This window comes from Dipteris shenzhenensis, chromosome 7 (assembly GCF_047967505.1).
Source record: "Dipteris shenzhenensis isolate YYH24624 ecotype China chromosome 7, Dip_SZ_1.0, whole genome shotgun sequence".
Classification (NCBI taxonomy): Eukaryota; Viridiplantae; Streptophyta; class Polypodiopsida; order Gleicheniales; family Dipteridaceae; genus Dipteris; species Dipteris shenzhenensis.
The window spans coordinates 24,418,945-24,433,030 of NC_141602.1; the positions used below are offsets into that span (position 1 = coordinate 24,418,945).

General features: G+C 42.8%; 1 protein-coding gene across 1 annotated transcript in view; it reads left to right on the forward strand.

Annotated features, from left to right (window-relative positions):
• ERH3 (P-loop containing nucleoside triphosphate hydrolases superfamily protein) overlaps positions 1-14,086 on the forward strand; it is a 97,244-nt gene that overhangs the window by 19,031 nt on the left and 64,127 nt on the right. Inside the window, exon 3 of the mRNA XM_087376839.1 lies at positions 13,315-13,518. Within this exon, the coding sequence (XP_087232965.1) occupies positions 13,315-13,518 (204 nt within the window). The remainder of the gene's footprint in view (positions 1-13,314; positions 13,519-14,086) is intronic.

The window sequence follows — 14,086 nt, forward strand, 5'->3', positions numbered from 1 at the left end:
CAGTAGCATGCTTTGGGCAACGTGTTTGCCTTGAGTTTCTCAGGTGCTGAGGAAGAGGAGGGTCAAAGCCTTCTTGGTAGGCAGAGGACATCAATGCCTGCTGCATGAATTTTGTCAAAGGCAGATGATGATTGCTGTAATGAGCATGACATGCTGATAGGGACAGGAGGTTTGGAGGCTTAATGATTGCTTTAAGCTCAATTGCAGGATACTGGAAGCAGAACAAGGTGAACCTATTGAAGCCTTCATGGTAGAGACGGGGACATCCACAGGTCTAAAGAGTATATTGTTAGGGACTTCATTGTCTAGGTGGAACAATTGGTTGCGGATGTTGTCAGCATGGAGACAGGTTGAAACATACCTTGGGAGCATAGTGCTTGGTAGGATCAAGGCTGAAACATACCTTGGGAGCATAGTGCTTGGTAGGATCAAGGCTGTCCTTGGATTTTGAGGGGACAGCTGGATAGGCCTGATGTTTGTGCCCAGTATTGCTTGAGAACACTGGTGGGTCCATGATTGAGAATGGCATAAACCTTTGGTGCTACTTGGATTGTACATGTGTTCTAGGATGGTTTGCTTGTGCAGGACTGGACCTGGAGGAGCAAGAGCTGTGGGTTCAAAGGCCGATGATCGAGGACATCTGTAACTTGCTCCTGAGAGCTCCTCAGCGGGAGCTGATGGGGCATCTGCATCAATGTGTGGGTACTGACCACTGTGGGTTGGTGAGAGGGGATGTTGGGATTGTCATGGTCACCTCCCCACTTGTGAGCCCCAATATGATGAGGACATGGGGGAGGTAAACCAGCAGAAAGATAGGAATCTAAGAGAAATGGGAGGGCTGCATGCAGGCTGCCAAATGGGCAGCAAGAATAGGCTGCTGTTAGAGGGCTATGCTAATCTGCTGCTATGCCCTAGATGGTGGGCAGAAGGGCCTACAGATGGGGCAGCAAGAACAAGCTGCTGTTAGAGGGCAACACTAGGCTGCTGATATGCCCTAGATGGTGGGCAGCAGGGCCTACAGATGGGGCAGGTACAAGGTATAACAGCTGGTCCGGGTTGACAGCAGAGCAGTCAGTCAGTACAGCAGACTGATCGGGGCTGTGCAGTAGCTCAGGACAGGTCAGAGCAGTAAGAAACTGCAAAGGGAATGTCAGGGCACGGATTTCAAGTTTACATGCCAACTTTGGGGAAATAAAATTATCTCGAGCCTGGTTCAAAGAAAATCAAAGCCATCTAATCACACACTTTGGCCCATGCTTGGCATAGCTCTGTGGCATCCACATTTGCTTGTTTGCTAATCACATCTGGCATCAATCCAGCAGTGGGCTTGGACTTCTCACCCCTTTGCTTACCCGTATCATCAATAGGATCCTTTCTCTTACAGTTTGGGCATTCTCTGTCTTGATGGCCTTATTTTTTGCAAAGAAAACATGTATGAGCTTCCATCAAGGGTTTGTTGTGTTCAGCAGACAGCCATTTAATACTTGGTTTATTACACCTCTGACCTCCAACAAAAACAGCCTTGGAAGGCTTGTTGAAATTTTCTTTCTTTCTAAATTCATCCTTCATATTGCCTTTGAAGCCACTGGTCCTGCTCTACAAAAGAGCATGTGCTGTGTTGGCATTCCCGATCAGCTGTGACATATTAGTCACCTTAGTTTTATCGCAATAGTCCCGGATTTCTTTTTGCAGCCCACAACAATAATTTCAACTTGCTTAGACAGTGGCATAATTTTAACTTGCTCAGACAGTGGCACATGCCTATAAGAACTGATAGATAACAATGCTTCCCATAATTTCTTACCTTATTCATAAACTGGAAATTATATCCTTGACCGTTCAAACCCGCACTAGGGCCAAAAGCAGACTGTGGCACATGAACATCCTGTGCATGATGCATTACTGATGGCGTATCACCAGGCTGCTGCCCGTGAATTTTCTTCTTCTTCTTATGCTTCGGATGAGCAATAAGGAACTGTGGCACAGGAACATCCTGTGCATGATGCATAATTGATGGCGTATCGCCAGGCTGTTGCCTGTGAGTTTTCTTCTTCTTCTTAGTCTTCAGAAGGACCCTGATTTCTGTCAAAACCAGCAAAGGGCAGATCTGCATTTTCAGCAAAGATAACATCCCGACTAGTGATAACCTTCTCGGTCACGGATTATAAAGTGTAACCTCTTGCTTTCACCAATAAAGATGCACTTGTATGTCTTGTCATCAAGTTTGCCACGCAATTCTTGAGGCACATGTGCATATGCTACACAACCAAATGTACAGAAATAGCCCACATCAGGCTTACGACCAAATCCATGCTTGATAAGGTGTCATGACCTTAAGAGCCTTCGTGGGACACCTGTTCAAAATAAGATTCGAGTGGCTGAGTGGCTGCCATCCAAAATTTGTGTGGCAACGCTTTTGCTTTTAGCATGCATCTCCCCATCTCCGAAAGTGACCGATTTTTCCTTTCACTCTTCCCATTTTGTTAAGGAGTATACCTCACCATAAACTGATGTGTAATGCCCTTCTTAGCAAAAAATTTGTTGCAATGCCTTGGACATGTATTTCCCCCCCTTGATCTGAATGGAGGGTTTGCAACCGGCATTTAGATTGATTTTCAACCAAGGCAACAAAATGTTTGACAACATTGCAAACTTCAAACTTCTGCTTAAGAGCAAAGACCCAAGTAAAACATGTGAAGTTATCTATGAATGTAACATAATAAAGATGACCTCCAAGAGATGGAGTGTGCATGGATCCACAAACATCAGTGTGGATGAGCTGTAATTTTCGTGTAGCCGGGACTGCACCATCCTTGGGAAAGGAAAACGATGCACTTTATCCAAAATACAGCCCACACATCTTTTGTTTGGAGGAGTCTCCAAACGAGGCAAGGCATCAACCATATTAAGCTTTTGCAATAACATGTGGTTGCCATAATTTACAAGCCCAAACCTGGCATGCCATAACTGTGCATCTTGCATGACAGAGGTAGAAGCCACAAAAGATGAATATGCTTGTCTCATAGGCATCAAGATGAAATAACCCGTGACATAATGTACCTGTGAAAACCAAGGCATAATGTCTCTCCCTGCCACGGACTGTACATCCATCATCCTGAGAGATGACCTGGTAACTTTGAGAGAAAGACGATATCTTAATCCCAATGACATACAAAACATCCTAGATGCAAAGATCTGAACCATCCACGGTTGTGAGTGAAAGTTCTCCAATCCCTTTATCTGGATAAGAAGAATCGTTTGCACACGAAATTGACCCACCAACCGGTGCACTGAATAACTTATCAGCACGGCTATCAAAGCACCATGTCTTAGCCATCTCATTCATGCTGAAATTACGTGACTCCCAAGAAACATCATAGCTGCAAGTAAAGAAGGCCTAATCATGCTCAACAAAATGGGCAGAACTATCATTAAAAACTGCATTATGAGCTCAGCCTGAAACTGCTATACCAGGCTCTCTTTTTTTGCTTTGCTAGTCTCTTAGGGCATTCATTGATGTGATAATCAGGTTTTTTGCAATAATGGCACTTGCCTTTCTTGAAAAAGGCTTTGAGTCATCCTTTTTATATTTTCCACCTGCATATGCATGTCCAAATGGAGGCATGACTTGGCTGAACTTTCTTTTTCACCTTATCCTTTGCTGAAAAAGCATGCTCCCCACCACGAGAACGTGAAGCCATATTCTTCCGTGCCTACTTCTCTTGCAATGAGAGTGCTACCGAGTCATGAAAAGTGAGGCGATTCTAATTCCCTTGCATTGAAAGGTGGAGAGACGTATGAAAAGAAAGATAAGAATTCGGCAAGGAGTTCAAAGTAATGGTATCAAGCTGTGAGTCTGGAAATGACCTCATCAATGTTAAAGAGTTGTTCTTGCAAATCTTGAATCCTGATGACATGTTCCTACATAGAGTGACCCTCATCCATGCGCAAACTATCAAGCTCTCTGTGCAAATATGAGACTCTCACCATTACGAGCTTGATACATATGTTCCAAATTATCCTAGGCATTTTTAGCAGTCCAGCAGGACCTGATATGGGGGACAATGAACCTCTTGATATTCAGTGAAATCAAAGACAAGGCTTGAGCATTACTTGTATCCCAACTCCTTTGCTCAGGAGTAATATCTGCAAGTGCTTACCCAACCAGGGCAGCATGTCGTCCCTTTTGCCCACGACGTGCACCACCACCACGACCCCCACCTTGCTGTGGAGGAGTACCTCGTGCTATAGGATCGGGACGTGCCTCATCACCTGTAACATAATCCCATGCTGTTAGCAACCAACATATTGCGAATCAAAAAAGTCCAAAGAGGGTAGTTGGTGCCATCCAACCGATCTTCCTGGGCAAGTAACTAAAAGAAATTATTTGGATTTTGTTGTGCCATTTGAGCAAACAAAAAGAGGCAAATAAATCTCAACAAAGTTCACTTGCTGTACACCCTGCTCAAGTAACAAATATCACTGCCAAAGCTTATACTAGCCTTAAGGATGCCCCTTAAATAGACCAGAAAGATCCCGTGCTGGGATATGTAATCCAATCTCATAAATTTTCCTAAAAACCAGCGCTCAACACGGCATAAAACCATTTGAATGCTTGATTGTACTTGCAAAGGTAAACCCTAGAGGCACGACGACCAACAAATGCAAGCAATTGAAAGGGAAAAGAACTCCCAATGCAAACAGTAACAAAACTAAAAGTTTACTAAACCAAAAGCTAAGAAAATGGGCTACAAATTGCCTTAAAAAAGAGCTCTAAGATGTACTGAAAATGATCTCTTGTGAACTATATGTGCTTTGTTAGAAAATGAAATCCCACTAGAGGGTATCACTAGAGTGATAGATTGGCCCAAGAATTACACGCGGAAGTGTTTCACTATGGAATCAAGCTTCATAACCATGTGTGTACTTAACAACTATTCATGTGTGAGGAGACTAGCAAATAGACTGTGCTTAGAGACAACATAGAAGCAACTCTTATATATTTCCGTCCCTCCATAAACTGGACAAGATACAATACCAAATAGGTTCTCCTACTATATGCCTGGCACCTCTAGATCTCTGAGGAGCTTATGTAGACCCTCCGTCGAAAGGATCCCTTCCACCTTGCTGTCCAAAAAGTCAGCCTAGGTGGGCAGCTCCTTGAGCTAAGTTTGCAACCCTCTGTAGGTCACCTTCACCTCCTGTGTGTAGGCCCAATTTTGGTCATGTTGCTGCTCCTTCGTACTCTTGGATGCTCCAAGTGATGTGTTATGAGGGCCAAATGGCGTCCTTTTACAGGGCTCAAGGCCCAGCCAATTCGCCGCAGGCTCAATGAAGAAAATGCAGGAAGCAAGAGAGCTGGAGCAAAACGTAAGTTGAATAGAGTAGGAGTATATAACTTACAAAGAAGAGAAGGTTTTATCTAAGTGACAAAACCTTATCCGAACCACTAACTGTAGTTAGGGATCCTAACTTTGGTTAGGGAGAAAAACCTCTAAAGAGGGAAAAGTGCCCCTAACCCACTTATTACATTACATTGGTCACTCCCTAGAATATGGCAATAATGAAGGAAATGCATGAAGCAAGAGAGTTGGAGCAAAGCGTAAGTTGAATAGAGTGAGTATATAACTTACAAAGGAGAGAAGGTTTTGTCTAAGTGACAAAACCTTATCCTAACCACTAATTGTAGTTAGGAATCCTAACTGTGGTTAGGGGGGAAAACCTCTAAAGAGGAAAGAGTGCCCCGAACCCACTTAGTACATTACATTGCTCACTGCCTAGAATATGGTAATAATTCTAACACCCCCCTGCAGTGCCAATGTGGTGATATACAAGGAAATGATCAATCACCAAAAGGAGATAAGTTCAGGGCATTGCAAAATGCCTCAAACTTCTCACGTGGAAGTGCTTTGGTGAAGATGTCTGCAACATTGTGATGTGTTGACACATGGATCATACTGAACTCCCCTGCATGCAACTTCTCTCTGACATCATGATAATGAACCTCAATGTGCTTCATGCGAGCATGAAACACATGATTCTTTGCAACTGCTATAGCACTCTGACTATCAGTGAGAATTGGAGAAGGCCCCTCCAATGAAAGATGAAGATCAACAAATAAGCAGCGTAGCCACACACATTCAACTATTGTTGTGAAAGCTGCCCTGTACTCAGCTTAAGATGAGGAAGTAGCCACAGTAGATTGTTAATTGCTTGGCCAAGAAATGCAAGCATGTCCTAAAAAGAAACAATTACCACTTGTGGACTGCCTAGTGTCATAATCTCCAGCTCAATTTGAGTCACTGTAAGCATGCATCTGCAAGTGACCCCCCTTGGGAAACATCAAGCCATAAGACTTTGTGCCTTGCAAGTAACGGAAGATGCGTTTCACAGTCTGTCAATGTGTTGTCTTTGGGTTGTGCATATATCTACTCATCTGAGATACTGCAAACTGAATATTGGGCTGTGTATTGCACAAATAAATGAGGCATCCAACAGCCTGGCTGGAGAGTGTGGCATCTACTGATTCACCTGCATCATTCATAGTAAGCTTCAGCCCTGGCTCCGTGGGAGTGGCTGTAGGCTTGCAATCTTGCATGTTGAACCTATCAAAGAGCTTTTGTACATACTTGGATTGAGACATAATGATGCCACGACTCTCTGGTAAGAACTGGATCCCCAAATAAAAATGTAACATGCCCAAATCTGACATGTCAAATATGGCTTTTGAAATCTGCAATTTTCTCTTCATTTTACCCTGTGAGCACCATGTCATCTACATAAAGAATGATGACCAAAATATCCCCCCCATCCTTCTTGATGTAGAGGTTGCTTTCAGTTGGACTATTATGAAGCCCTTTGCTGGTTAAAAAGGCATCAATTTTGGAGTACCATGCACGTGGGGCTTGTTTTAGTCCATACAAAGCTTTATTCAGCTTGCAAACTTGACAATTCGGAACAGTTTTGGCTGCGTGTATTTCTGTAATCTTTTGCGTGACAGCATCTTCCATTGCCTGTGGAGGAACTAAAGGAGCTGGTGGCTGAATCGGGGCATGTGGAACAGGAGGAGCTTGCTGTAGATGCTGATTTTCAGCAGAGATTTCAGATGCGGAACCCAAAGCAATGGGTAGTAATCCCTCAAAAACATCATTTGATGTGGAAGGAGCTGGCATATTAAATTCAGCATGTGTATGTGCTGAATTTTCTGAAAAGATTACATCTCTATTGACAAAAATCTTGCATGTTGCAGGATTGTAGGGACGGTAACGTTTGCTCTCTACACTAGACCCAACAAATATGCATTTAAGTGCCTTGTCTGACAGCTTATGTCGAAACTCAACATGCACATGGGCATATGCAACACATCCAATGGCACGGAAATGCTCCACTGAAGGCTTTCTCCCATGCCAAACTTCATAGGGAGTTATTGTCTTCAAAGCCTTAGTAGGAGTCCGATTCAAAAACATAGTTGGCACACATGAGACCCTAAAGCCAAAACTTGTGAGGCACCTTTTTGCTCGTGAGTATGCATCTATCCATCTCCATAAGAGTTCTATTCTTTCGCTCAGCTTTGCCATTTTGCTGAGGGGTCAGCCTCGTCTTCACTTTCACAAGCATCTAGCTTCTCGATCATGCTCTCTATGTTCCCCTCTTGCTGAAAATGTGTGTCAGCCTTTGTCAAGGTGTAGAAATGAATTGGCAATTGTGGGGAGAACAACCAAGAGAAAAGCTTGAATCTTAGAGAGGAGCTAGGGGGCTTGGAGATAATGGGTAGATAGGGCACATCTGAACCTCAAAGTGAGGAATGTGATGTGGTGGGTGGTAGTGCCGTTAATAGGCCATTGGGTGACTAGATTTTCCCCCATCCTTCCTCCTAATCTCACTAATACCAATATATCTCTTGTAAAAAATGATTAAAAGCCATGTTCATAAGTCCATAAACAGCTCATAAACATATACGATATGCCACAAGATGAACACAGAAGATAACAATTGCATGCACTAGAGAGACTCGGGGATAGCTCAAAACTGCTCCATGTAGGGAGTGCACCAAAGGTGCATTTTTGAAGAACCAAACTTACAAGAATGCGAATGGGTGCAATGCATGCATAATTTTGACGCTTATTAGGCCCTCCAATTTGGAAGAGCGCCCTTGTGAAAGTACTTGTTTCTATGTTTGACCTATATGCAAGGTGGGGGAGAGATGGCGGATGAATGCAGGGTGATAGAGAGAATGCAACGTGAGATTCACAATGAAGGGGAATACCCTTTCATGCATGTCCCTTGAGATCACGCAAGTTCCATCTTCTCGTTTAGACCTACCCTTAACCTATGACCCATGCATCTACCATTCAATGCACTCTAATCAACCCTTCCCATTTCTATTACCCATAGGACTTAGATACATGTGTGCATATTTGTATTAATAAAATAAGTGTTACATGACCAAATTTGGTGCAGTCTGAAGAAATGACTCTAGCTCGACATGCCCGATCTACCAGATGATCTACCGCCATAACAATTCGGTTGGTGTCCATCATAAAAATAAATACAGTTGCCCCATCAAATTGGCGCATCATGTAATATTGTTCTAATGCCTATAATTAACAAACTGGCTAGTTTCCTTGTTATGACACTCCCTCTTGCTTGAATGAGAAGAATTCTCTTGCGTACGCTTTCTCTTTTACTTCTGCATTTGCATCGCCTCTTTATAATCTGCAAGTATTCTTCTCTTGATAGTACACAATCTCTTCAGAATTAAATCTCATCATCTTCCGGTTCCTCTTGGTGCTGAATCTTCAAAAATGCAGAAGTATCTATTCAGTATCTCTTCAATATCTCTTTATGCTCGCATGAACGATATTCTTCATGTGCGAGTTAACTGGTGATCTCAACTCTTATGCTTGGAATCCCTCTTTTGAATATCATGCTGCTGAAACATCTTTTTAATAACTTGCTCAACAACCTGTAACAAACTAGTTAGTAATTAAAAATATTCTCTCACCCAAATGTGTTATTGAAGTAGATAAACATTGGCAATATATGATTTTCAAATGGATAATTGCTGAGTCTATTTAATCTTTCGTTTTATAGATCATTAATCTATTTTTCTAACTCTTCTATTTTGGTCCTATCCATCCTACAGGAAGCTCTACATGGACGAGAAAATCCTTCATTCTTTATCCATTCTCTACAATGAATATACCTATTCTCTATCCATTTCACAAATCTATATCCCTACTCATTGTGTTGGCTCAATGGATAGCATTTACTCTTGGTTTGATAGTCACCGTAGATTTCTAGGATGATGATGTAGAAGCCTCACCCTCTTGCTTGAATGCTTTAGCTTTCCCTTTCACATAATTGGCCTTGGCAATTTTAGCCAATAGAATAGGATATTTATGCCATGCATGCCTAGGCTTATGTTTCTTACATCCGAAACATTTACCTTCTTTAATCAGTCTCTTCTTTCCTTCATCAGTCATGGAAGGAAATGGCACCCATCTAGGACGTTATTGGCTGTTTACATTTTGTACAATGGCTTGAACATTTCAACCTCATACCTTACTTTTGGGCTTAGTGCTGCTAAATATCTCTTTCTTCTATCTTTATTACTCTTTTTGGGTAATTCTAAAGAGAGTTTTCAAAACCTAGCTGTAAATTCAGCATTACTCTCACTGTCTAAACCTTTTCCAACGGAAGGTAAAGTCCTCTTCATGCCTTGGTGGCTTGAAAGTGGCTTTCAGCTGCTCCACAAACTTAGCCCATTCAAAGATAGGCTCTCTTCCCATTAATAACAAAGGCTACCACATCAAAGCATCTGTTTGTAGATGCAATGTGGTAAGAGCAAACTTTTCTTGATCGGTATTATCTTGATGGGCAAAATACAGCTCAAAACGGCGAATCCAATTAAGGATTTTATTAGCCTCCCTTGCTCCATCATATTTAGGGAATTCAATTCTCTCTCCTGGTTAGAACTTGATTCTTTTTGAAGGAGTATTCAAATCTTCATCTCCAAACTTAAGAACTCCCTTAGTCCCTAGTTTTGTCATTATGCACTGCTCAATCATGTCGCTAAGCTGAGAAAGAAGCTTATCAACCGGAGACTCTACTTCTCTTCTCCTCGCATTTGGATTATAATCCATGTGAGGGATTTGAGCGTTCTAGTAGGAAAGACGAAGGTAATTCTATTCATGGGTTATCGTAATTAAGATGTGTATAAGTCTCACCTAATCTATCCTCTTTAGGAGGAGGTGATGGTGTTTTTTCCCTCTCCTTCCAAGAATGGGGAAAATAGGACAAGTTCATTATTATACCCCCCTTCCCCTTCCACTCTTTCCTTTTACTAATAAAAGAGAGGAAATGACTTGCTGTAATTTCAAAACAGAGGTTTATTCTACAACAAAAGTCAAATGTGTTTGTGTCGAAAAACAACCTGAAATGAGCTCTTCTTTCTTCTTTTCTGAGCACTTCTTCCTTGTCTTTTGCTGTAAACTGGTGCACTCGATTTGGGCTGCTTAATTTTAGTCAATTGGAGGTCTCGAACACTGTTATAGGAGGAACTTGCTGGGTAGATCACCCCCTTAAAACCTTGTTCCGATCTGACTTTCTATTAGGGAGAACCCCTGGGCGGGGGGGGGAGGATCCCTCTTTTCTTCACGGTGTAAGGGTTTTAAGGGTCCATTCATATGGGGGGAGGAGTCACCCCATTAGGACATCTCGTTCTCGCATCCAAACCAAAAAACTCCTGAGAAATGCCCTCCTTGGCAACTTCAAAATATCAAGGTGTGATTAGATTTCCGAAATTTCAATGTAATGCTTGTGGATTTCAAAAATGGAATGCAAATTTTTGTGCATAGAAAACCTCTTTGTTAGAACGCAGGCTGCTCCTCGTCGTTTGGTGGGTTCTTGGTGGGCCTCTTGATGCCTTTGCGGTGTTGGCGCCACACCCTCTATCACTTCTCTGCTCCTTGCCAAGCCTCTCCTTATCGCCTGTCGCGCACACTGACCGTCCAGCCTGTGCATTGCCAAACCTTCTCTTGCTCTTCCCGTTCTGAGAGTGTCCTCGTCTCATCATAAGAGTGTCCTCTTCCCATCCCGAGAGTGGAGCGTCGCTGCTTTGATATCCAATGTGCCAGACTTCCAAGAATGCAAATGGGTGCAATGTATGCATAATTTTGATGCTTATTGGGCCCTGCAATGGGGGAAGAGTGCCCTCATGAGAGCATTTTTTTCATGTTCGGCCTATATGCAAGGTGGGAGAGAGATGGCGGATGAATGCAAGGTGATAAAGAGAATGCAATGTGAGATTCACAATTAAGGGGAATACCCTTTCATTCATGTCCCTTGAGACCACTCAAGTTTCATCTTCCCATTTAGACCTACCCTTAGCCTATGACCCATGCATCTACCATTCAATGCACTCTAATACACCCTTCCCTTTTCTATTACTCCTACGACCTAGACACGTGTGTGCCCATATTTTTTAATAAAATAAGTGCCAAATTTGTTGCTGTCTGAAGTAGTGGCTCTAGCTTGACGGGACCTATCTACTTAGATGATCCACCGCCATAACAGTTCGGTCGGTGTCCATCATAAATAAAAAACATGTTGCGCCATCAAATTGGCGCATCATGGTAATATTGTTCTAATGCCTATAATTAACAAAATGGCCATTTTCCTTGCCATGACAGCATTACTGCACCAAAATCGTCAATATACAAAGGCATTCCAACCTTCCACAGAATCCCTTGATACGCTTCACTAGGTTGCCCTGAAGTGAGATTTAGCTTCAATTCTGAGCTAGTAAGGTACGTGATCCATGATGGAAAGGCTGCCTGCTCCTGAATGGGCACGCTAAGCAGGCCTGAATGGGCCAACTGGGGTTGCAGACTACAGCCTAAACCAGTCCAACTAGCCAATCTATATAGGCTGACTGTTTGGCACATAGCTAGTGGCCAACCAACTGACCATGTTGGACAATTAGCTCATCACCCAACTTATCTAGTTGGGTCAATCCTAACACAACAGGCAGCCCATGACCAGCTAATTAGCCCAAGACAGGCTGAGAGATGTGGTTTCTCCATAACCCCCTTAAAGTCCAAAATGATCACCCATGGATCAATGAGTGGCTAGATGATGATGGTTCTTCCTAGAATGATATCATTATCATATGCCTCAATCTGCCACGTCATTTAAGGGCTTGCAGAATTGCGTATCTTGCCAAAGAGCACTACCTCGGCATGTCGTCTTCTCAATGTCCATTTGAGAACTAATGCCAAATGAAGAAACTTCTATTGCTCCCAAGTGCCTTTGTAGATCCTCCACCAATTTCTTCAAAGAGGTGGTATTGCCATCACTTTAACACAATGATGAGTTTTCTGTTTCTTAGTCATGAGATCTCCCTGTGCATTCTGCCACATAATTGTATCATTATCTTCATTAACTCTAAGGTCCCATTCTGAATCTCCTCAATCCAGACCTAGATCCCCATGTTGGCACGCTTTTTGTGGCTCTAAACCTCCTCTATCCAGACGTAGATCCCCATGTTAGCACGCTTCTGGTGGTTTTGACCAATTTTTTCAACTCATGCCTTGGTAAGCGATGAAACTGGAAATTACAAGTGCCTCTTGTACCCCTATGGTACTACCTGCACGAGCACTGGCCTTGCCAACTACTCATCCAATTCATACCTGACCAAAAGAAGCCTGTTGAGTTCAGCCATATTAGCTTTCCCATCTCTCCTAGTCAGAGTCAAGGTGATGTCCCTCATCCATAACATGCTTCTGAAGTCAGCATCTATGTATGTGACTGGCATGTGGGAACCAGACCATAGTGACATGGACGGTTTGCACATTTGAGTGATCGCAGATCCCATTTCCCCTTGATTATAAGGGGAAAGCCTCCATTCCACATGAGATCCTGTTTAGCAAGTGTGCTGATTCATCAATTACAATGGCGGAAACTTGAGGGGTGAGGGTGATTCTGTGCTGCTGTTTTATAGTATTGTTCTGGGCTGTTTAGACATTGAAAGTGTTAAGACACCACCAAATGGCAAGCACAAAATCCTTGGGGAAGGGAAGTTGGACAGCTCTTACAGTGATCTGTGAAAGCTTGAAGCAAGACTTTACTATTTTCTTGGCGGATGCCAAGTATTGCAAATATTGTTGGCATAAAGCCAATGGATTTGGTCATTGTGGATGTGAAAACATGTGGGGGGCTGCAATAAGTGTTAATCCTGAATCCAGAAATATTCTTGCTCTATCTATAATTTTCCTCATATTCTCTAACCTTTTCTTTTGTGGGTATGTGTAGGGGGGGGCTGTTGATGACGATGATGGAAAACAAAGAAAAGGACGTTATGAGGGTCCTGATCAAGAATTGGCAGCTATGCTTGAAAGGGATGTGCTGGAAACAAGTCCAGGAGTAAGATGGGATGATATTGCTGGTCTTGCAGAGGCAAAAAGGCTGTTGGAAGAGGCTGTCGTGCTTCCTTTATGGATGCCAGAATATTTTCAGGTACATCCACGTTTTGCAGTTAAGTTCAGGTTAAAGTATCATTTGCTACACGGTTTAAAAGAACCAAGGTAAACAAGAAGTCATTACGGCACCTGTGCTGGCAGAAAAGAAGGCATACACAGAGAGTTTTTTCAAAATGTCGTTCAAGTTTTACTGTTTGTAGAGATTACTGGAATCCCAAGAATTACTTTGTATATGCTCAAACCTGCCCTGCTGTATGGCGACTCCCAGGCCTAGTGAACTAGCCTGTGCTTTTCCCAAGTATGTGGCTGCCTCTCACCAAGTGAGGCACTAAATGAGCTGATAAAAGACACCTTTCATATTCTTCCTCCTCGTTGCATGATTCCTTTTCCTTCACAGCATCTGTTTGGACATTCTAGGGCATTTTACCTCCTTACATGTAATCTCTAAGATACAAAGTGAAGGAGACAATCTTGCCACTTGTAGACTGGGCGTCCTTGAATGATAGTGTGCGCTTTGCTTGGAAAATCACATTAATACACATTTTCAGCTCTTTGAGCTACCTTGCCATTAGAAGCGTATATAGGTTCTATGTTGTAGATTTTGA